Source organism: Syngnathus floridae, chromosome 5, assembly GCF_059516105.1.
Source record: "Syngnathus floridae isolate MCC-2025c chromosome 5, RoL_Sflo_1.0, whole genome shotgun sequence".
NCBI lineage: Eukaryota > Metazoa > Chordata > Actinopteri > Syngnathiformes > Syngnathidae > Syngnathus > Syngnathus floridae.
The window spans coordinates 8,496,783-8,520,710 of record NC_142417.1 but is presented as its reverse complement, the minus strand read 5'-3'; the positions used below and the strand labels follow the sequence as shown (position 1 = coordinate 8,520,710).

The 23,928-nt window shown below is 44.0% G+C and overlaps 2 protein-coding genes across 5 annotated transcripts; both read right to left on the bottom strand.

Annotated features, from left to right (window-relative positions):
• Positions 1 to 277: 277 nt before the first annotated feature.
• On the bottom strand, positions 278 to 7,353 carry dnajb5 (DnaJ heat shock protein family (Hsp40) member B5). Of its 3 annotated transcripts, none has more exons than XM_088375468.1 (5): positions 7,221 to 7,353; positions 6,876 to 6,993; positions 5,770 to 6,022; positions 4,122 to 4,783; positions 278 to 2,006 (listed from the first exon to the last, which is right to left on the bottom strand). In XM_088375468.1, exons 3-5 carry the CDS (start codon positions 5,978 to 5,980, stop codon positions 1,773 to 1,775), a joined length of 1,107 nt encoding a protein of 368 aa, XP_088231594.1. In that variant the 5' UTR covers positions 5,981 to 6,022; positions 6,876 to 6,993; positions 7,221 to 7,353; the 3' UTR covers positions 278 to 1,772. The 3 variants fall into 3 exon arrangements, with proteins under 3 accessions (XP_088231594.1, XP_088231593.1, XP_088231595.1); XM_088375467.1 differs by having other exon boundaries at positions 6,876 to 7,131; positions 7,221 to 7,332; XM_088375469.1 differs by having other exon boundaries at positions 6,876 to 7,046; positions 7,221 to 7,308.
• Positions 7,354 to 8,527: 1,174 nt separating this feature from the next.
• On the bottom strand, positions 8,528 to 23,717 carry epg5 (ectopic P-granules autophagy protein 5 homolog (C. elegans)). Of its 2 annotated transcripts, none has more exons than XM_088376751.1 (45): positions 23,179 to 23,717; positions 22,357 to 22,974; positions 21,865 to 22,125; positions 21,583 to 21,781; positions 21,299 to 21,435; positions 21,097 to 21,204; positions 20,955 to 21,028; positions 20,644 to 20,752; positions 20,029 to 20,143; positions 19,782 to 19,932; positions 19,535 to 19,696; positions 19,302 to 19,459; positions 18,994 to 19,145; positions 18,758 to 18,898; positions 18,531 to 18,692; positions 18,325 to 18,447; positions 17,982 to 18,244; positions 17,744 to 17,884; positions 17,521 to 17,665; positions 17,236 to 17,433; positions 17,041 to 17,148; positions 16,859 to 16,981; positions 16,616 to 16,782; positions 16,264 to 16,500; positions 16,053 to 16,176; positions 15,819 to 15,963; positions 15,435 to 15,606; positions 15,197 to 15,359; positions 14,972 to 15,114; positions 14,714 to 14,870; positions 14,244 to 14,438; positions 13,961 to 14,174; positions 13,410 to 13,594; positions 13,118 to 13,325; positions 12,968 to 13,043; positions 12,681 to 12,784; positions 12,437 to 12,612; positions 11,977 to 12,198; positions 11,697 to 11,906; positions 11,331 to 11,475; positions 11,007 to 11,249; positions 10,709 to 10,922; positions 10,261 to 10,479; positions 10,062 to 10,176; positions 8,528 to 9,996 (listed from the first exon to the last, which is right to left on the bottom strand). In XM_088376751.1, exons 1-45 carry the CDS (start codon positions 23,224 to 23,226, stop codon positions 9,814 to 9,816), a joined length of 7,713 nt encoding a protein of 2,570 aa, XP_088232877.1. In that variant the 5' UTR covers positions 23,227 to 23,717; the 3' UTR covers positions 8,528 to 9,813. The 2 variants fall into 2 exon arrangements, with proteins under 2 accessions (XP_088232877.1, XP_088232878.1); XM_088376752.1 differs by having other exon boundaries at positions 23,191 to 23,717.
• Positions 23,718 to 23,928: the final 211 nt, after the last annotated feature.

The window sequence follows — 23,928 nt, the reverse complement described above, 5'->3', positions numbered from 1 at the left end:
ATACTTGTTTATATGTAACCAAAGCTGACGTCCAAACTCCATGCGATTAAGCGCATCGGCACACATGCTGTCAAAATGCAAATGTAGCGGATTCGAGAAAACAATTGAGAAAAACATGCATGGCGAAGGCATGCGTATTGTCAAATTGCTTGAACAAGAAAGTCTAACAAATGTCAAATGGTAAATGTTCATTTAGAATTTGTATATTGCAAAAACAAAAAGAAAATCAAAACATTCAACAAGTATCTACACGGACAGAAGTCACATTTTCCTCAAACAAAGGTTTAAATCCAGTTTTTATTGATTGTTTTGACGTAGTTATCAACTCAAAATCTACATTTTGAAAACAGGTAATGCAGAGGCCTAAACAGTGCCACAGTGGTCAAAATAACACATTTTGTTTGCGAAAGGCTCTTCCTGTGCAAATTTTGCCTTCAAACAATTCAACTGACATAAGTGTAAAAGCACCTCCAATCAATCATTACACAATGGGCAACAAAATACAGTGTGATTTTGTGCACCATTGCTTGTCATTGCAGCCTATGACTGTACGTAAAGTAGCTTACATGCTAGTGCCATTTTGGAGTCAAATTTGCCCGCTTGCAAAAAATGCTCTGCTGAGATGATGTTGCACACTGAGAGGTTCCCAGTTTCTTCAAACAGGTCATAGCGATCCATAAAAACTGTAAACATGGCTGCTTGTTAACTGGTGTCGAAATAGCTAAAGGGGCTAACAGAGCCCCCGACATGTGAAAGATGTCACAGCTGATGCACTATTATACATACAAAGAGTTTTACTTAAAAAGTGCCAGTTTCAATGTATAAATAATACATGTGGTACAAGCAAATTTTAAACACGATACATAATCTATAAAACAAAAAATGGACACCACGGTGTTGGCACTGCTCATTGTAGCACCAAGACATGGCCTTCCAATGAAATGAGAAAGCAAAACAAAACATCAAAATAGCATCCCCAGGAGAATCACGAGTACACTATTTCTTATTCCTCATTCAATCATACTTGAATACCTCTGGGATGTCCAACTTATGCTGAATTGCACTTAACAAGATGAATGAGTCCTCATGAGGATTTCTACTATTGTTGCGTATAATACAGTACAATATGTAGACTGCTTTTAAGAATGTTTGTCATCTGGTGTGCATTTTACACGGCTGGTTGGGTGTTACATTGTGTGTGTTTGTGTGTGATACAACACTTGGCTAAGGCACATAAATAGTGAGCCTGGTTGTATGGTTCAAATGGAAAGCACCGATTTTCTGTGCAGGTTTTGAGCTTAGACTGCTGTTTTAGTAGATGATTGTCATTCCGTGTTATTGTTCCAATGACAGTTGATTGTTTTGCAAAACAGAGCCTAAGACAATTGATAGTGAGGGAGACAGATGATATCTGGAGAAGTTGTAAAAAGGCAATGCTTCAGTAGATTGAAAGAAATGCTGAGCTGCTGGTACGCTTGAGGAAGAAATGAAGGCGACGCTGTTGTAAAAGTCGTAGAAATAGACGAGGAGCACACAAATGGCGCATAGAAAACCACAGATAGTTTTGAAAACAGTTAAGAAGATATTGAGGTAAAAACTAAATAAAACCGACCTGTGTCTCAACTGCTAGCTATTTGAATAGTATATTGAACCGAATAGTGTCAAGTGAGCGTGTAATTCCATGTTATGCAGTCTATCAAAATGCTGCGTGGAGAAACATGGAGGCTTCATAACAGAAAGGCTCCACCATCCATCATTGTGTGGAATTCTTCTTATGACGGAGGAAGGTGTAGTCTGATGATCTCCTTGGACTGCGGCGGGATCCTGTCGGGAAAACGTACCGAGAACGCCACAATGAGGTCACCGCGTTGTGAGGGGTTCTTGGGGAACGGCAGGCCCTCCCCTCGGAGTCGCTTCACTGTTCCGGGTTTGATGATGTCATGGCAGGGCAGGGAGATAAGCCGCTTCTCCAGCGTGGGGATGCTGACGGTGCAACCGCACAACGCCTGCAGGGCAAAGAATAGATGCAGATGAATACTCTTAGTTGGAAGGAATAAAATTCCAAAACCAGTATATTAATGCTTCCAAGAGCTAGTAAAATAAAAAATTATCTTCCTGACACGAATGAGTAAGCACCAAGGTGGTGTGAAACCTTTTATGGGAGCAATAAAATGGAGCTCCACACAGACAAGGAAAAAAAAAACGACATCTAGTGGCACACTTTTTTTTCTGCTTGAGTGTGTGCGTGTGTATGTGTGGAGGAGTTACACATTGCACAGAGACTAATTTTAGCAAGCTCCTCAATGCCAGTGCTAATGAAGAGAGGCGGGAATTGGCTGAGCTCTTAAATAGTTGAAGGGCTTGTCACACGGTCTGGCAGCACCCACATTCACTCGTACACACATGCACACGCATTTCATGCATCAAACTGAATAAAGACAATGTTGTCCATCAGGACTTCATCTGTTTCTTGCCCATGGCTACAACACAGAAAAAAACAAAACAAAAATGTGAGGTCCATACTAACATTGAATAACCACCTGCTGGCTGCAAATGGCCCTCGGGCTGCAGGTTTAAGACCCCTGACTAACATCATTTTCAATAAGTGTGAAGGTTAAAATGGAATAGACAAAAATATATAGCTTTGTTTGGATGCTTTATAGATTTCATCACAAGTATTTCAAAATTCAAATGCAGACATGCTAAAAAAAAACAAACATTGATGGAATGTTATGATGTAGTCATAGGATATTGGCACTTGCTTAAGCACCAAGTTGAAACAGTCGCTGTCATTCCACTCACATAATGTGCTGCTACTTTGAGGGGATTTTAATGTCTCGTCTGGTGGGAATTTTAACCACCGGGGTCAGACTTGTGAACTCCTGGGGTGGTTCAGTTCAGCTCAGCTGAGCAGCCAGTTGCCCACCAGAGGACATGCTGACTTTTTCCAAATGTGACATCAGCTGCTTTTTGTGCACAATATATGGACAAAAAGTATTGAGACACTTTTCTATTATATATTATATATATATATATATATATATATATATATATATATATATCAAAACCTTCCAATCAGTACGGTTTAGCGCTTGAATTTGTCTTTATTTTGAATTGCCTCGGTTTACAAGCCGCCAGCTTTGAAACACAGTAGTCACAGTCTACCTGGTTGAAACAGATCTGTCCGTTTCACTCCTATTCACAGATGTAAAAAGTGTGGACGGAGGGAAGCGTATGAGAAATTCCAATCATGTTTCACTTATCACTGATTGCTGGAGTCTGCTGTCACAGGCTTGGCAGCACCGAATGAGGTTGCAACACCTCATGAGATCCGGTGAAGATGATTTATTTGACAATAATACCGGCTCACTTTTGACACTGCCAGATAAATATTTATTTGGGGATTTACAATTACGGTTGAAGTTTGCACTTCCACTTAGTGCCAGAAAGTGCTATTTGGAAGACATTTTAATGTACGTAGTTCACGCACTGAGAAGTCCAAGTCGTGTTCCAATTCATTTAATGTGCACCTACTCACAGTAATAGCAGGCAAGTGCACGCCACAGTCTGTCAGTCTGATGATTACTAAATGTGTTTACACACAGGCGGAGACTGCCTGCATGCATGTTTACATCAACCATGTGAACCTTCTTATGGCTGTTGACTGCTTCAAGTTAAACGGCCGACTGAACGGGACAAGCGAGGCGAGCCCGCGACAGTCACATAAGGACACCACCCCCTCAAGGCTGATTCGAAACGCACACGCACACACACGCACACCACTCTTCGAGAGGTACAGTCGATACAAATGGTGTGTTTGTTCCAGCAGCTGTAACGTTTACCAGCCACCAAATTGTTAGGTGCACCCTCTGTACGCCAGAACGCCCAACATGGTGTAGAGCGTTCTTCAGTATCAACCTGACAGGGAGACCACTACAAATATCTTCCATCATGCTACCATTTGCTGTCAGCTGGTAGCCAATGCTAGCTAGTCGGAAGAAGCTGTCGAATGAATGAGTGCTATCGATCATTTCAGCAGGAAATAAAGTGTCTTCTTGGTGGTGGGATCTTGGCTGAGATTGATAAATGAATCAGAAATGAGATGAAAGTGAGCGTCTTACCTCTTTGAGACTGATCTTGCAGTTATAAATGATATTGGAACCCTCTCTCTTGAAGTGGGCATGGCCCTTGTCTTTGAGCACAAAGGCAATGTCAGCAGGAATATTTTCAGGGGTCTGGTCGCCCTCCTTAGGGAAGGTGATCTTGGTGCCCTCCTTCCAGCCCTTCTTAATCACAATGTTGAGAATCTTGTCCTCCGTCCTCAAGCTCCTCCCATCTGGGTTCAGCCTACGACGTGTGATCTTCATGCGCTTGGTGCAGCCGTGGAAGATATCCTCCAGTGAGACCTTAAGCTCGTGGACCACTGGGGGGTCCTGCTGCTTTCGAGCGCCCTTCAGGCTTTCTGAAGGCGCGCCCCTTCTTCTGCGGACCTCTGCAGGGAAGCCATTTTTCACCCCTCCCGCAAAGCCGAATTGCCTCCCAAAGTGAACAAAGTGGTCATCTTCCTCTAGCTCGGCGTCCTGCTCGGTGTCGTTGCCGTGGTCGTTGTGGTAGGAGAAACCGTTGGGACGGGCGTGGCTGCGATTCACGCTGAAAAACACATCAAAGGGATTGGAGCCGCCGAAGAAGGAAGCAAAGGTGGCGTGGGGGTCTCCATGGAAGGTGTAGTGGTGCGTTGTGGTACCAGGGGCACCGGAGGAGCTGCTGCCTCCCGTCTTGAAACCTGTGATGATGTCATAGAAATTACAGGTAAAATAATTGTTTTTGATTATGCTCTTTCTTTCTCATTGAGAAGCACACCAAACTTGTGTGACGAACATGTGAGCACCTGCTTCTTTGATATGCAAAAGATAGCACACATGTTCCAATATTTCCACTATATCATGTATATATTTACAATATTGTAATTGGGGATTTTCGATACCACATTTTTTTCAGACCGATACCTTGAAGGGTCAGTGATCCCGATACCAAGCGCCGATACCGCTAGCACTTTTGACACATAATCTTTCCCCTCAAAACAGTGAAAGAGCATTTTTGAAAGTATTTATATCCCAACATAGCAATTTTACATACATGAAATGAAAGACAATGTTCTAGTCTTCTAATTTCTAGCTCCTGATCATAAAACAGACACAATAGCATCAACGTCTCAAGCACTGATACCTGAACGAAGGCTGGTATCGGCACTAATACCATAATATTTCGTTCCCTAATCAATAATATAATTTGTGATTCCCACCATTAGTATATGGTCCAGACAAGGGACATCAGCCGAAACGAGTGTTTGCTAGTGTGAATACAATACTTGGCAACTCCATCGCTGAGAATAAAGTTATACACACACACACACACATATACACCCACTGAGCCTGACACAAAACACCCACAAATGCAAACTCCGGCAGTCACTGCTATTCATATCTCATCTATCTTAGCCATGTGTGTCTGTAAGCTTAGCGAGTGACACCCTCAAAAGTCCAGCACTCTCGTCTAAGAAGCTAAGTTGGTTCACGAGCTATTTTGATAACTTCACTCACAGCTCACAATAGGTACAATCAATGTAATGAGACTCAATATGAGAACCGTCTCAATTTGCCTCTGACGTGGCAGTGGTCAGATGTTTTTATTTCACGTGTTTATCATTGTGGCTGTAGTTTGCATTGCATCTGTTTTGCTCTTTGTCAAGGTCATAAAGCCCCCGCTTACCTTCCTCCCCTAGCTGGTCATAGACGAGCTTCTTCTTGGGATCGCTGAGCACCTCGTAGGCCTCGGCGATCTCTTTGAACTTCTCCTCGGCATTGGCCTCTGTGTTCTTGTCAGGGTGGAAGCGCAGGGCCATGCGCCGATAGGCCTTCTTGATCTCCTCCTCGTTGGAGCCCTTGGGGATGCCCAGAATCTTGTAGTAGTCTTTCCCCATGGCTGCATGCACTTACAAGCCCTTTTTCCACTCACAATGTGGCTGTGGAGGTGCAGGAACAATTGTTATGGTATTGAACCAAAAGTGCCTGAAGGGAAGTCGGGCAACTATTGAATAATCTGTGGATATATTAAATAAAAACTGTTCAATTGACATTTGTTTTCATTTGATTTGTTGGACATATGATAGGTACTGGTAGCTGCTCTAAAGAGTCATTTTTGATCGTGACTGGCCGTGACCTTCACAAGGTAGTGGCTAAGTCCGATTGGATTTGCAAGAGAGTGAGAAAATTAATTGCAACACACTACTACTACGTTATCATATGATGAAACGTTGACTAAGATTTTTTCATGTCTACTATGAAGTGTTTGTGAATCACTAAAAAGGTTTTATTTAGCTACACTTTTAAACCTTGGTCTTTTGAAAATGTTCAGCCACCGGGAGTTCACTCAAGGACTCTCCTGCAAGTCAAGTGTGGACAAAAAGATTTGATAGTGTTGCCATGGTGATGCTGATTTCGTTAAGTCAGGTACGGAAAATACACATGACTAGGAATCCCCATCACCTGCTTTGTCAAAGGGCTCGAAATCTACAGCATATGAACGATCAGTGTCAATAAAGCAAATTTACATCTATCTCCTCCACCTTTACTTACTGTCCACTGCAGTGGACACAAAGAGCACAAACGGTCTGGCAAATACAAAAGGTAGGTACAACATTATAAGGAGACGGTTGTCACAATACAACATGTATTCGCTTTTTTTTTTTCTCCTCCGGGTGGGAAATCCCGTATTGCCGCACTCATTCTTGAAATGCGGGATGAAACGACCAAATAACTACACACAATAAGGCTATTAAATAAAAGCGAAATAAAGAGAATAAATGGAATTCATACCGAAAGGACAAGGTTATTGGTGTTCACATCATCATGTTTCGGCTTCCCCGGCTTTTCCTTGCGCTCCAGTCCGGTTCTGTGTTGCCGGTGCGTGCAGTGGCCGAACCGCCGGTTCCGTCTCCAGTGACGTCAGGAGAGAAAATAACATGAGAGCAGAGCCGAGTGGAAGACCTCGGCACATACACCCACAAACCCGGTGATTTGTTTGAGAATAACTCTGTGATTAATCTGCAGTCAACCCCCACAGCACAGCCATCTACCCAACCCAACAAAAACAAATCAATCACCACTAAGCGTTGCAAAAGCCGTTTTTGCACAATCAATTTCCCTGAGTCATTTTCTTACCTTATCTGCCTGTGACTCCAAATCTAATAATGTGAAAATGTGTCGTCAACGATGTATGACCAAGGCCAGCCTGCAAAAAGGGTTCTGCCCACAACGTGTGCGCGCTACACACGTGCGCGCGCGCACACACGTTGTGGGCAGTACCTGTTTGAGGCATCTGACGTCACCTTGTACTATAAGGGGACGTCAGAGGCATAATTCAGGATTCTCTCTCACGCACTAGTGATTTTTTTCTTTGCTCCCAGGCAGACTATTGAAACACTCACCAAGCAAAATCAACTTTTACCGTGTATAGAGTGATTGGAAGAGCTTATGGAAGGTAAAGGAACAGCACATTCAATCATGGTGGAAGGAGGCAGTATTATGGTATGGTTGTTTGATGAACGTGGGCTTCAGAATTACTATTTCAGGTAATGCTTGTCCCCATGTGTCAAAAATAATAATGTGCACTGTTCATTATATTGTATATAGTGAAGCAGATCAACAAGCAGCCCACTGTTTTCCAAAAATAAACTTTGTATAGTGCACCGGTGGAGGTCTGAGTCATTACTGGTTACTTTTAAATGTTAAGTCCAGAAGAAGGCGCTCAAAGCAGGGCAAAGTGTCCTGATGGGTCACTTAGAGTGAAGTTCAGGCTTGAGTCATCAGGCCCTCTTCACCTGATGGTCTTTACACGCACACACACACATTCAGTGTGGGGAAAAAAAAAAATCATCAGCTGTCTCAGGTTAAGGATGAGTTCTGCAAATCGATTCTTCAAGTTCTGTTGTTACAATGCAAAATACTGAACTGTTCCGTAATCCATGTGTTCGATAGTGGTTCAGACAAAGGCTGTATCGTACACAATTGTTTGTGCTCCATGAAAGTCTAGGACCAACAATCCCTGATCTGATGCTGGGTTTCCATGGTGACACCGGGACGTGCTAGACAGTGATGTGTCTGGCAGGAGGAATTGTCTCGTTTTTAAAAATGTGTTTGGAGGAAAACATGTTATGTGCTTCCCAACGTGGCCAAGTTACATAAATTGGGCATACATCATCGTATCCTCCACCACCTGAGCTGGAAGATAAGTAGACAGAAGGTTGTTAAGAGCGCCAGACAGACACTGCATAACAGCATGTGTGGGACGGCGGCAGGAGTGAAAGCATGTACAGTACCCCCTCCTCCTATTTCTTTCTTAGATACACATCCTCGCCTCCTCTCTCACTTAATATCCTTTGTGTAACCATAGAGACCATCGCAGCCTCAAGTTGTGTCAGACGAGGACACTTAACGTATGCGCACGTGAACCTTGCCTCACACACACCTTTCTTATACAAAGATGATTTATTTTGCAGTTTGGACACCACCAGGGTTGCTCCTGGAAAAAACAATATGCTTTCTCTCTTGACATGCAAGGATTGTTCCTGCTTTCTCTACCCAACACTGAAGGAAACAGCAGGTGTGAGACGTTCGGTCCTCGTCGGCTCGTTTCTTATCACTGACGCATACAAAGAAATGCATTAACAATCACCGCATGACACACACTGTGAAATGTGAACATAAGAAAAATAAATGTGTAAATCTAAACGTAAGATCTTACATAACACCATTTGTGTGCGCATGTATGATTTTTCAAGGGGGTCGTGGTACATTATGAGCACTTATGTAGGTTTTTTTGTATCAGACTTGAAACTACACTCATGCAAAAAGAGGAGGAAAAAAATGTCCGTAGTGGGAAAAAAGCTATCAAGGATTATTACAGCCACAATGAAAAGAAAAATGTAGTAAATGTTAAGAAAAAGTGAGGAAAAAATCTTGTATTATTTTTCCAAAGGGAAAAAAATATTACAATAAAATTCCTAATTTCATGAACAAATTCCCATATGAACTCTCCCAATATCTGCCAAATGTATTCATTGGATAATATGCAGATGTTTAGCACGTGCAGTTAATTCCCAAGTTTGTTATTACACAATCGTATTGAAAGTGTAATAATGATGGTGCTGATTGTGTTTTATTATTAAGCATAATTAAAATATAATATCATCAACAATTCATGTCTTAACATGTTTATACCTTGGCCAGGAATACTCCACAAGTAATAATGTAAAATATATTACTTTCCTGTAATATTACAACTTTATTCGTAGAACACTCAGGCTTTTTTCTCTCACACTTTTGTTTCTTTTCAGTGTGGCCATTAATATTCTTAGAAAGCACTTTTGGTTTAACATACTTCAAAAAGGAAGCAGTCTTTAATGTGAAATGTAACCGAGGCTCTACTTTGTGGGTTTTCTCCCAAAAATATGTTTGTTCGGTATGTCCTTCAGTTTCCTCCTCTCTTTGTGTTTTCTTGTTAGATCTCCTTTTGGAAGTGTCTTGAATTGCAATCTTGCTTCAATAAATACTCCATGATGATCAATAGATGAGTCACTAAAAGATGAAAAAGTCTGGACCAGAGGAACTAAGTGCAAACAAAGGGGTGCAAATAAAAGGGATGTTTGAGACGAAGGCCACTTAACAGCAATCCCAATTTCTGGATCATTGTGCTCCATGTGTCCCCCTCCAAAAAATGTCCTCCCATCAGGCAGCATTTGTGTCCAGGTCAATGTCAATGCAAAATGTGCAAGTATCTGAGGTCAGGGTAGAGCAGGTTTGTCAGCAGGGCCAGGAATCGAGGTCCATCTTTGAGACAATGACCTGGGTAGCGGATGAACTGAAGGGCTTTTTTCAACGAGTTTTCCAATTCAGCGTAGTACTTATTGCTGATCATGGCTTCAAGCATTGCCAACATCTGCACAAAAAAAATGGTATATTAATAAGGGGATAATTAAAGAGTCTAAAAGGCATACTGCCTACCTGCTGTGCTTTTGCAGAGGGTTGCAAGTCAGTGGTAGGCTGAAGTCGGAGCTCATTTTCCGATGCTACCTGCACGGAGAGGAATGCTGCCAAGCTGCGGACCACCACCCTAAATCTAGATGCACACCACAGTTTGCCTTAGCAGCACTCTTACTGTAGCCTCCAAAAGTTTGATTGTTATACCGCTTAGAGAGCTTACTTGTTGGAAACAGGGGACTTCTTCCCAAGACCGATGGCCCCGAGTAGTCCAGAGTTGAGTCTTTCTTCTCCGAGCTGAAGCAGCCTGCTTTGCAACCTCAACAGACCCGTGACCACCCCTGGTAATTCACCGTGGCCCGCTTGAGGCTGCAGCTGCTCCAGTGACAGATTCAGTGCTTTGTGCCACCACAGAAACAGCTTGGCTTCATTACCGGGCCCACTTGAGACACATAATATGTCATGTTAAATGACGCATAGGGCTTACTTTATAAAATTCATAGTGATTTTGAAGCCAAATGTGAAAGTAATGAAAATTAGCATCGCTATGTTGGCAAGACGAGTTAATGACGAAGGGCATGGAAATTAGCAGTTTTCTGTATCTTTGTGCAAACAATTTGTCTGACCACGACACGTCATACCAAACAGGTTTTACAATGAAGCTCGCAAACCTGGGAAGAACCTGATTGGTCCATGTGTTGATTAGAGCCAGGGTCTTCCTCTCATTGGCTGCCGTGTGTTCGGCGTTAAGGCGCTGCAGAATGAAGGCATAGAGCGTGAGGAAGCTGCCTCCTGATTGGCTCTCAGAGAGAAAGTCTTCCACTGTGAGCTCGGGCACTTGCAGCGATGCCAGCACGGGACCCCAGCCGACACACTCGTCGTCAGCTGAGCAAGGAAATGTGATGTTACATTAAAAACAAAGTCGACAATTAAAGCCAATAGGCATTAAGTGCAAGATTGCTCCCTCACCGTGATTAAAGTGGGCTGTGATGCACGCCTCCATGATTCGTGTCATGTGACTCACTGAGGCCAGACAGTTGGAGCAAGCAGTGAGGAGAGGCAGAATTGGAAAGCCCCTCCCCTTCTTGTCCAACCAGGTGATGACACGAACTGCGAGGGCCTCGCCTGCAGGGACGCCGACTCCATTGAGCACAGCCAGTGCGGCGCTGAAAAGGCTGCAAAACGCCATGTGCCTCTGCTCCAAACCCATTTCTGTGGTTGGGGGGGGACGAGAAAGAGCCAGATGGACCCGGAGTACCTGATGAAGATGCTTACAGAAGGACATGAGCTCACCTGGTGGGCTGAACGTGACGATGCTTTCCAACAGCGTCTCCAGCTGTGTCTCCAGGATGCTCACACTAATGCTGCCCGCTTGCTCCAGAGTCATTAAACACTGCACACACCAGCACACGTACGCGGCCGCCTTCTGCGTCTCTTCCTAGCACGGACAACATCACATTTTGCGGTGATTGATTGATGTAACTCGCCAGAAAATAAGCTTATGGAGGGAGAACAACATAAGCGACACAATGGGAGAAAACCAAGTGCTGCTTAAAAAGGGTTAAAAAAAAAAAAAAAACACGTCTCATTCTTTTCACCACATGTAACTCCTGTAATGGATCACCCCAGGTTGTCAGTAGGTTTATGAAACTAACTTACCGTGTGAGCGGCTTCAAAAGGGCAGGGGTGAAGTCCAGCAGCACTACGCAGTGATTTCAGCAACAACTGAGATGCAGAATCTGTGTTAAGAAGCAGCGAGGGAGTGTAGTGAGTGTTGACATATCCCAGAACCCCTTGGTAGGATGACAGATCCAGCTGGTGCCAAGGCAACGATGTGCATTGGATCAACAGATTGAGAAGCGGGGAGTCCTGGAGAAAGAGGGACACATGATAAATTGCTGTCGTGCCTTAGTTGGGATTACTTGGGATTTTGGATCACCTGTTGGTTGAGGAGCGGCTCCTCTTTTGCCAGAAAAACCAGCATGTATAACAGATAAACTAGCATGGTGTGCGATTCCTTCTTCTGAACGTCCACACTGGACTGAAGGCTTACGGATTCTGTGGGTGGGTGTAAGTAGTTGCTGAGGACGCTGATCCAGTTGACTTCACATAGAATCTCCCCCATAAACAAAAAGCAGCTTTTGGGACTTCCTCTCTCCACCTGAATTGACAAATGAAAATCAGACTTTTTTTTTTTTCCACCCACAGATGACTGTGCATTATATATTTAACCCTAACAGTGTGTCATTAGAACGCAAGCATATGTCATATCAAAAATAACTCTCAATGAGTCATGAGTTGCTCAGAATGAAGTCCGAAACAAGAAACATCAGGAAATGAGTTTGGGGAAGATAAATGCAGACAATGTGTTAATGTACAGGGCGAGACAAGGGTCTCACATTGAAGAGCTTCTCCATAAGCAGCGTGTCGGGATGCAAGTATCTCCACGGCAGGTTGCGCAGGTGAGAGTGGTGCAGGTACAACAGGTACTCTGGTGTCCGTGGTGAGGTGCAGCTCTCACAGTACTGCATCACACTAAGCCACAGGACACCTCTCTGACCGGGCAATAGGCGGTCTGCAATGCAAACAGTGCAGTTAGATATCCAAACGGAAGAACTGGCACACAAAGGCTTGGAGACCCACCTTTGAATCTCTGATGCAGTCTGTCGGTGGTTTGAGCATAGAGGCCGACCAGACATCCTGCTTCAGCCGCATCCGTCTCCAGCCATGGATAGCACTTGAGATTGCTGTAGCGAAAAACAGCGTGGTGAGTAAAAATAAAAGCGGATAACCGTGACCGCACGAATCCCCAAAATAACTACAGTTGTTATCCTGTACTTGTATCGGTTTGCTGTAGATGTGACTGAGAAGGATAGGCAGCATGGAAAATGGCCGCTAATTGCAACCAAATGTAAACGAGCACTACGTACCTTCCATCTTCAGTGTTCAAGGGGAAGATCCAAGGCTTGAATAACTTCACAATTTTACCGTGCAAGTCATGAAGACCTGTGAGAGTGCCAGACTCGTGTTATGATGACATAACAAACCATTGTGTTAAGTGAATTATAATTGTGACTCACTTTTCAATATTCTATTGCTGCCCACTGAGTCTCTGGCACAGTTGCTGAGTGACACGCTGCTTAGACAGCTGACCAAATAGTCCCAGAAAGAAACAACCTCAGTGATGTAAGGAGACCAGGCAGAGTAGAGGCCAAAACTACGCAGGTCAGGCTTGCTGAGACGACTGCGCAATAAATAATCACTAAGCCAATCTATTGTCTCGTCCACCTGTCATGAACATAGCAAACATGAAACAACGGGAGGCTTTATGAGATATGATTTTGTGTTGAAACCAACAATTTAGGTGTTTACCTGCTGAGGAGAAAGGGTGATTGGCGATCTGTGGGGAGAACCAGGCAATGCCGAAGCGCGGGCAGAAATGTCACTACTGAAACCTTGGGCGGGTTTGTTTTTGCTGCCGCGGGATGGAGGTGAGCAGCCGAGCACTCGCATTGTCACCTTCCAGCATTCTGGACTCAGTAACTGGTTTGAGGAGCCTGGTAAGAAAAAAAGGTTTTAGAAAAATGACAATTTTTTTTTTGTGGGGGGATCACTATATTCCATGTCTTGAATGTTTTGGAAGAGTGAATGATGAGTGGATGATAGTACTTCAATGGGATGATGTGTGCTTTGTCTAGTGCAAACCAGGCAAATGAGATAAAAGGCAAATATGAATACACGGGATAGGAAAAACAAAAAAGTCTCTGTTATGACTCACTATCAGTAATGAAAATCTTTTTACCATTTGTAGGCTCTTGTGTAAACCAACTAGATTTAAAATGATAGCTGACAAATAGGAACGTTTTTACCCAGTCTGAGGAGACTACCTGACCTTGACTACCGTGCAAAAGAGACGCACTTACTGGTCAAGAGCAGACGCAGACAATCGCTGTAGTGGTCTGGGAAGCGGTAGCGTAAAAGTGAGGTCCAGTGTTTGGTGAAAAGGTGAAAAGGGGTGAGAAGTTCCGATTCGGGATCTCGGCCGCAGACACAAAGACCGCCGTGGACTAGCTCTAGCAAACGGGTCCGCTCGGGAAAGACGGGATGTGCATCATTCAGCCAGGCCGACAAATCAAACTGAAAGATGATGCACAAGGAAAGTGAAATAGAACAGCTGTGGTTGTATTTTGAGATGTCTCCACAAACCTTGGTGAGCAGCATAAAAATGACATCTGCACTATCAAGGTGTAGTGATGTCACCACATCTTGGTAGAGGAAGACCAGCTGGGCAGGAGCTGCATTAGGCGTGAAAAAAGGAGATATGAGAGGGCAAAGACGTCTTTGCTCCAAGATGGTCTTCAGCACGCGGCTGCATTCTTCAGCGTTGCCCTGGATGAACACCTTGAAAGAAAAGAAGACAAAAGCGGTTCATAGTTTCACTCTTTGACTTCAGCCAAGAATATTATTTTTGCATTGTGTGTTTTTTTTTTTTAGAAAGAATTTACTACCACTTCATGATTTTTCAAGTCTTCCGGAATATGCGTGAGGTGGGTTGTGTTATAATCATTGGCACAAGTCTGAATGCGATTCTTAGCGTTATCACTAGTTTAGCACAATTGTAAACACGGCTAAAGCAACGTGTGTGTGAGAGTGAGTGTGTGTGTGTGTGTGTATACCTGTCCTAGTATCTCCACACATGAGGAGAGATATTGGCGTGTCGGTGGATGACGTAGTGTGTCTTCACACACATATGAGACCACCTTATAGAAGGCTGACACGCCCACTTGCTGCACTGATGGGGATTTTTGTGATTTGTACATGTTCACCAGAGCTCTGCACACGAAATAAATTCCATCAAAAAACCAAGCCATCTTTCTCAAAATGTTGCTTTTGGTTGTTGTTTCAGACTACATAGCAGACGTGATTATATTTACGTGATAAAGTTCTCTGTGTGGACAGCAGCTTCAGCCAGGCTTTGAGGTGGCGGAGCCATGGCATCAGTTTGAAGGTTCTTGATGTCCCTTCTCAGTGACGTTATTTGAGTTTGCATTGCCTCTTGTCGTTGGACACACTCACACTGTACAATTAAAACACGGAGATCAACAATTAAGGCCGAGACGTCTTCAAATGCTTCTGCAGCGCAGTGACGATGGTCATACCGTGACGGTGATGTTAGCTGGACCCTGGCATGGCTGCCCTCCCCTGCCTTTACATTCAAGGGTCATGGTCACTTGTTCTGGGCGGTTCTTGTAAAGCAAAGGAAGAGTCTCCAGAAGCTCCTGTTCCATCGCCACTTGCTGGGCTTCACGTGATACTGCAATCCTGACACACCACAGCAGCACCTTTGGTTGGCATTGTGCCATTCCCATTTTTCCGTGTTTTAAGGTTTCAAGATACCTGGCTTGGTCCTGCAGTATGCTGAGGTCCCGCTGCAGCAGTTCAGTGGCAGCTTTGGAGTCAGAGAGACATACGCTGGGAACTTCTGCCACTGGGGATTTCATGTGTTGGAGGTCAGGAGGTGGACGTGGAATTGGATGCTTCTTCAAGTTGGACTGGATGCGCTCCTTTGCTGCAAAACGACAGATGGACGGACAGAGACAAAGAGCAACAGAGACAGACATACCACATACATTGTGAGAAATGTGAAGTTTTGTTTCAATAGTTTTGGTGCTATATCTCAAACCAAATGAAGAAATCAAGTTGGTGAACAGAACTGAATGTTGGATTTCATAACTGAGGTTCTACTTCTGATGGGCAATAATTTGTACTGCTCTTTTATACCATTGCTGAGACTTGTATAGTCCGTGAAGTTGGAGTTTTGGCTTTGAAGGAAAAATGGCTCGCTCTGCACCTTCTCCCACAGAGACAGAACCTCTTTCTTGTCATACTGCAGACGCTCTTGGTCCACATACTCCAGCCACAGTTCCTGAACAATTGCAGTAGATTTTTCAGGGTATAATGTTTAATATTGATGCTTAAATATTTGACTTTTTCCTCAATAAGTATGAGACAGACCTGTTGCTGCTGCATAACCTGTGCAAGTCTGTGTGGTTCATATTCGGGAGGAAGTGAGGGAAGATAAACTTCCTGCTTCTGCAGAGTTTCATCATCCAGCCACACGGCAAAAACACCAAACAACCTGCAAAAGAAGACATTATCTTGGTTTTCGGCTAAACGAAAGTGAGAAATTGACAATTGAAAGTATCAAGTGAAATAGGTGACCTACCTGACCAACTCTGTGTGTAACTGAGGTGAGGTGAAGTAAGAGCGTAAGGGGCTGCCAGGATGCTGGTTGTCTTGCTGGTCCACTGAGGCCGTGCGTGTCGGGGGCACTTTCAAGGCCTGGCTGGCAGCATGGTGGAAATCAGATATGGTTTGGATTCTCTGTCTCAAATCTTGCAGCAAAGTGGCTTGAGAGGAAGCTTGGAAGAATCGCCGTCCAATGCATCCAGCTGCAGCCATTCTGGAGGACACAAAGCATTTGCTTGAGTCCTTGAGCAATGAGTCAACGTCCACTTAACAAAAAGTTACTTTGCATAGTTGCAAAAGCTTACGATTTAAATATGTGAGCATCATACCCATAATCGGGACCAGGCTGCCTGAGGTACAGCTGTAGGAACTTCTGCCAAACCAAAGGTACCAGGGGGTGGTCAGGGGGCGTGGCTAAAGCCTGCCAGGCCCAACGGTACACTTGTAGCCGCTGCAAAGATGGGGTGACTGGCAACTTCAGCCTCTGCTGGGCTCTCTGGCTCAGGCAAATCATTTTATAGCATGTTAGATCAAAGGTCATACATCCAGTCTGATCTAATTCATTTTTGTACCTTCAAGGCTTGTTCTGGAGAGATATTGAGTTCTGACAAGAGCTCATTTTCAACACAGCGCCTGAGCTGAGAGTCTTCCTCAAATGTGCCCTCCATATTAAGCACCAGCCAGGCAAACCAAACCTGTCAACAACCAGTGAGATCAATAACTTCTGTGCAAACTCGTGGCCACGGAGCCTTACCTCTGCACTCAGTGATTGGCCCTCTATGAAAGAAGGTGTAGCGTTTCCAGCAATCCAGCCAACCAGAGAGGAGAGCAGACCTCGATCTCCATGGTAACCTAAAGCATTCTGCATGAAGCATTCAAAGCATGGCGTTACTAACATCTCATTCCCCGGTTGGATCAGACATTGAATTCTGACGGCTGATGTAAAAACCTTATGTAGTTGGTGCAGGAGCTTAAGCAGACAATCCTCCTGATGATGTGTGAATGCAGCACAGCACAGCTGATCCATGAGGAACAACACTGTTTTGTCCCGGTACCACAAGTTCTGCTGTGTCAAAATTCCCACCCAAAACTCCAGCACGGCTGCAGCGCCAACGCAACTGGGCTGCGAACTCTCAACCACATGGCTCTGGAGGACAAACGTACTCGCCTTTATTAATGATGGATGGAATATTTTCGATAGCTACGCACAAGAAAGGTTTTGCAAATAATTCACCTGAATAACACTGTTCAGCAGTCGGACATTGTCTCCATAGGTTGTTCCAGTGAGGAGTGGCGCTACCCGGTGTGTGACTTGCTGCGTCACACCCTGAGGACATACGCTGTCGTACTGCAAGAACAACTGAATGCAACTTACAAACCTGGCGTGAACAGAAAAAAAACCCCTATCAAATGTCACTTCCAAATAGTTAAAAAAAAAAAAAGTGCATTTTGTTTACTGAGAGTTGTTGACAAGGTAGAAACTGAGCGGATAGATTTGAGGAAGGATGGTATCCAGAAGATGCACAGCAGCTCGCAGGTGGCGAGACTGAATCAAACTCTTTAACAAGCTGACACCATCAGTGCAAAAGTGCTCCAGGCTGATGGGGGGGAGAAAAAACACAAAAAAACATCAAGCACGTAGATTGATTTCATTCAGTGACCCGTAAACATAATTATGAACGCACGTGTCCATACCTATGTCCCACTGTCGTCATGGCGATCGACAGGTATGCCCCAATAGGAATGCCTGCTTTTACAGCTCGAAGAACAGAGTGCATGCTGGGAGAATGTGTTAATTCCGCAGGTGGTACTGTCACTAAAGCAGGTACCGACCAGGCCCCTTTTGGGTTCTGTGCATTGGCATGAAGCTTTAGCCTTAGTAAAAGCTGCCACGCCCATTGACTGAAAGACGCTTCAGGGGACACGCCTAAGCGAAGGACACTCGCAAGATAAGACACCTGAAGAGGAGGGGGGGAGACGTTCTCATCGGTGAAAGTGTTTCAAAATCAAGTAGAGTGGATCTCTGACAATGAGTTACCTGTTTAATCCCTTCTGATATCAGGCCACTGTAGGGTTTGTCAGTCAGGTACTTTTGATAGGCCTCAGCAACCAGCAGAGCCACTTTACTGTGGAGTGATGATGACAAAGCCAAGGTTCCGTCCTAACAACAACAAAAAAAAACCTGGCCAGGTCATTTCAAAGCTAAAGTGGACACGAGACATTTTGGGAAACCTTTGCAAGCACCTCTGAGTATCCCCAGTTCAGACCCTCCAGTATAACGCAGGCCAGACGATTCTCCACAGCCGATAGAGGATGCTGGAGCAACCACGCTCCGATCACACATATCTCCTCTGGTTCTGGACGCCACAGGCTCAGAGGAAGCTCTTTACACAAGTAGAGTGCCACCTAACAAACACAGAGGGGTTTGAGTTTGAGACCTGCACAGGACATATCGTCCTCTCGGAACTCACCATGCCCACAGCTTGGATGGTTTCTCTCAACCTCTCCAGAAGCACAGAGATAATGTAGGGATGAGCCGATGCTATTGTAGCCAACAACTCTCTTCCAACTTTAGAATAAATTTCTCTGGTGGACATGCTCACGTAGGACACCTGTAAACAAAACCAACGATTTTGTACTTAGGTACGTTTATAGATGAATGTAACTCATGTGGTCATAGAAAGGAACTGAGAACTTCTTGTCACACCTGGTAGATAAGCAAAGTGACGGTTGTGACGAAGGCAGGATCCGAGTACTGAGTGGGTGTGGCCATGTGCGCCAGTGCAGTCAGGAGGGAGATACCGTCAGAGCTGTTCACCTCACACAACCACAGCTCAAACCTGTCCTGGTGTTCTGGTTCTGTAACAAATATGGTCAGGCCGGGATCACCAGTGGATCTCGTTTAAGGATCTCCCATGAGTATCAAAAACCTTTGGTTTTATACACGGCCGAAACCAAGTAGTATTATGAAACACAATGTAAACATTCCTATCACATTTTGGCTTGCTTATTTACCTCTTAGAGCCTGAATGCAGGACTGTGCGTCACTAGAATGACTTAGAGTTTCCAATCCTGCTGTTTCAGCACACTGCATCACATAAAGGATTCTCCAAAGCATGGAGCTGGACAAAGTCCCGTATGGCATCTCAGACATGAATAACCAAATCCCCAACCTGTAAGAAAATAGTAAAGGAGTAGGAATTCCTGTTTCTTTTTCTCAAAAGAAGATCTTGAGAATAGTACCACACCTCTTATTTTTGAGGACATGAAGAACAGCCCTGAGGAAAAGATGATCGTATTCCACCTGCAGCTTTTCCAGAGGAAGAGAGTGGACATGAGAGCTGGATCCACTGGTACCAGTCACACTCGCATATTGTGCCCAGTGATCACTGACGTAACACAGTGTCATCCTGCAAGAGAGAAAAAAAAAAACTGATGTGATCACATGTTTCTGCCAATAATTGCGTGTTATGCGGGTCAATCAACTACACTGACCGTATGATGCGTCCGATTCGTTTCACTAGCTGTCTGTATCGAGCCCTGTTATAGGTTTGTAAGCCAAGGGCGAGAATTTCAATAAGCGAGGAAGCGAAAGCAAACACACGCATCATCTTCTGACTGGAGTACCCCTGAGGCTCGTAGACACCTACAAACAAAAGAAAAGAAATCCTGATTTATTAGCCACTAGATTATTCCCTACATGATAGCTTCAGGAGACAAAAGTAAAGGCACAAAGATTTACCGTGCTTGCTCATTCCCAGCATGTGTGAATAGAGCTGCCCGAACGGAAACTGGGACATAAAGGTGACGAGGTCGTCTTCACACAGCAGCATCCAACTGCTCTCTGGATCTTCGTCCTAAAAATGCGGACAGCGCATTTGACATTTAGCTTGTCGAAAATACAGCAGCAGATGTGGTGTTAAGTCAACAGACTGACATTTACTGGAAATACACGTTCTTTTTTTTTTTTTTTTTTATCGTTTTGAGTGTGACTCAGCCAACGGAAACAAAGACAAGAACATAATGTTGTTTTGATTGTCTCAACAGCTTGGTACAAACTATTTGTCCAGCAAATATTGCCAGTATAAGACAGTCAATGTCCAAGAGGAGTAAGAAAAACAGGCATTCCTGCCTTCCATTTCCATTTCAACATTATCTCCAAAGTGACACTTTAGCCCAGATAATATATTATTATTTGATTTAAAGTGTCTTTTAACCTAGAAATGGCAGCAGTTGGCAGATTTGACCCATTTACCGTTCTGTGGGATTATCACAAAATGGATAGTTGTGTTGAAAGCAATTATTTTGCAACAATTCATATGAAAGATGTAGTTGACTAGCAATAATCAATAAGTACCTCCTCTCCTCCTTCATCCACAAGCGTCCAGTTGCCTGACTCAGGTCCAGATGAAGCCGAATTAAGGCTCTCACATGGTTTCATATGACTCAAAAACTCAGCGCGGTGTCTAAAGTCAGAACAGAAATGCCATTGGGTGCGGTGTTTTTTATATTGATGGGACATTTTATTTAGTGGGTCAAAAACAGTAAGTACATCTCTATTAATCCAAGACTGTATCATAGCAGATTTGGCCTGGTCCTTATTTTGATGTTTAAAAAAAAAAACTTTTTTGTTAATGCTGGGGGCAGTGTCTTTATTTCTTGACTTACCGAGCAGGCGACATTAGAATTGCTAACGCTTGCATGAAGTCCTGCACTCCACAGGTGTTCTCCCATACTTCAATCTGAGCAGATCATAATGTGGTTAATGTGTATATGTGATGACTGATTGGAGAATGTTTTCTTTGCCAACCTGAAGAAAAGGGGCAGCCCACTTGCCCACCCCAGCAGGACAGCACAGCAGATGACACAACACAAACAAATGCTCTCCAGGTCCTCCAACATGCAGCAACACTGCCACCTGATGAGGGGGAATCACATCAAAATGCATCAACTGAGCAGTGCAGACGAAATGCACACAAAATGGAGCACGAGTGTGTCCTGTAAATATTTACCAGTATTTCCAACCAGTGATGGATGTCTGCCTGAAACTGTGTGTCATCAAGGACTCTTCTTGTGAAGCTAAAGAGGACACTGATGGCGTCTTTCAATGGTTGAATGGAACAGGGCTGTCTTTGGCTAGCTGAGCAATCTGATGAGAAAAATACAAGAAAAAAAACCCGTCACGCTGGCAACTACTGTTGCTTGCCTGCGTGTGTGTCTGCTTTAATGAGCCGTATGCAACATAAATATGACGCAGATTTCAATTTGAGAGCTCATAAATACACAATACAATCACCTTTTAATAGGCGGTACAAGTACGATTCCACCTGGAGGCGCGACAGCGAAGCAGTATATGCATGTAAGGCCACCTTCTGATGGAGCAGTTCACTGCGAAGTTCAAAAAGTTTGCTCAGCTCAGCCAGCACGCTCTGATTGAACTCTGCCTGCTGGAAGCGATGGTATCCACACACTTTGGATTGATCTGCGCACACACCCTTTAAGGGAAAAATTCAAATCAATCAGCAAATCATTTTGATCACTCGCTTTACCACTTATTTGTTGTGGGTTTTCACTGAACCTGGAGTGTTAACTGTTCATCTCTGAAGCTCCACAGGCGATTTTGAGTGCTTTTACAGTCGGACGACTGTGTGTGCAATTGTGTGTGAGACTGAGTCAGCTGTCTGCGACAACGCCAGTAGTTCTGCAGAAGTTCAGCTAATTCGTGGTTCTCCTGTCGAGCCAGCGCGGAGAACTGGGTTGTGCATGCTTCAACGCCTTCGAGCCAAGCTCGCAACCCTCCTCCAGGCTCCCAAACACTCAGCTGCTCCAAAGAGAACGGCTGCAAAAGAAACAAATATCATGCTCGTTAATGAATATTTGATCATAATGATGAGCCAACCAGAGCTTTTTCTACTCGGGTGAATTGCGTGCAATCTCCTCACACATATTTTAACAATGTTGTTTTATTTGGCTAAATAAAAAATAATGAGTAAGGTAAAATGAAAAAGAACCCTACTCTCTAAATATGGCCAAACGAAGCAATGTTATGGGATGTCGTATGTGAAATTACCTGAACTTCTGTTGTGGTTCTTGGCAATTCAGGATAGAGTTTGTTTTTGGAAAGTTCAGCAACAGATTGCAGAGGCTGCAAACTAGGAGGAGAAGATTCCTGCTCGGCAAGGGCTAAAACTGCAGGTCCTTTCCCACTATTCTTCACAGCTTCTCTGTGAAGCTCTAGCAAGGATCCCTCCTCCAGTGCCGGGACAGATGGGTATAGTGAAGGAGCGCTCGGGACATGTTTGATGTCAAAATGTGTTGAAACACATGACACTTGAGATGTGCCCCGAAGCTCGGACACCAACACGTTTGCGCCCTCGCTTTCTTTCTGTTGTATCTGTTGCACTGAGGCTTGTGCTGTTTGTGATGAACCTGGAGCGGGTTGTAATGTCTCAGTTAATGCTGATGTTAATGCAGTTTGTGATGATGTGATCTCATGAGACTCTGCATGCGGATCTAATGCCTGAGCTTTAGTCTCGGAGATAAGAGTGGGCTCATGCTTTTCCTCTTGTGGTTCTTGGTGTGGGAGGCATACGGGGATGCTGATGAATTCAGAGGTGGAAGCATCATCACAAACGGCTGTGGGGGCAGCAATTATCTTGTCTTCTGTTCTTTTGTGCTTCCTGACCAGCTGAAAACAGAAATAAAACACTTAGAAAATAGATGGCAGAGCTGATCAAGTCATCAGCACAAGTAAATAATATAGTCCTATATAAGGCCTCCATGCACCATTCGTTTGCGGCTTGTATACTGTAATAATGTTATGGCATATCAACTCATAATAAACCCCCAAATATAATGCAAAAGAGAACAAGTACAGATATGCAATAGTCACCTTTTCACCTACTTTTGCTTTGGTCTTCTTGGGCCGCACAGCTTCCATCTTTAAGCCGTGTCACAACATCCCCAATAAACACTTTCCTGACAGAGTGCAGACAGAATCAACAACCCATCGTTCAACGATGCAAACGACGTTTTTTTTTCTTTGATAAGCAGCAAGTGTCACTGTGTTGACAAGATAAACACCGACAGGACAAATATTTTTAGAAGGTCGTTGGCCACAATTAAGAAGGCAATCGCCGGCGTGTCTACTTCACAAGGTAGACATAGAAGATGACAGATTGAAAAAAAACAAAAAACGATAGAGTTAAGGCTAATCTATGATGCTAACGGGAATCGGCTTGTTTGTTCGTCACGCAGTCTACTTCGACATTAATGGATCTACCAGCAACTCCGACGTCCTTGTTTTGTTTCTCGTGTCATTAAAATAAACAAAACATCTGATGCAAGCGGCGACATGCTACGGTAGTGTCGTTTGCGGTTCAGTTGTTATTTGTTTTGTTTTTCAGGAACTGTGCTGAGTCACGTGGTAACTCCACCTTACTACGGAAGTCGAGAATGGCTAAACTTTTGTTTTATAAACAAGCAGTGAAGCTCAACTAGGGAAATATTGCTCAACCGAATCGTGACTATTTTTTTTCTTGTTGACAAGAGAAACAAGTGCCGAAAAAATTTAGTATACGTTTATATTGTATACTTTATATTTTAATTCATCCCATAATTGGAAATATGCATCGTTTCAGCA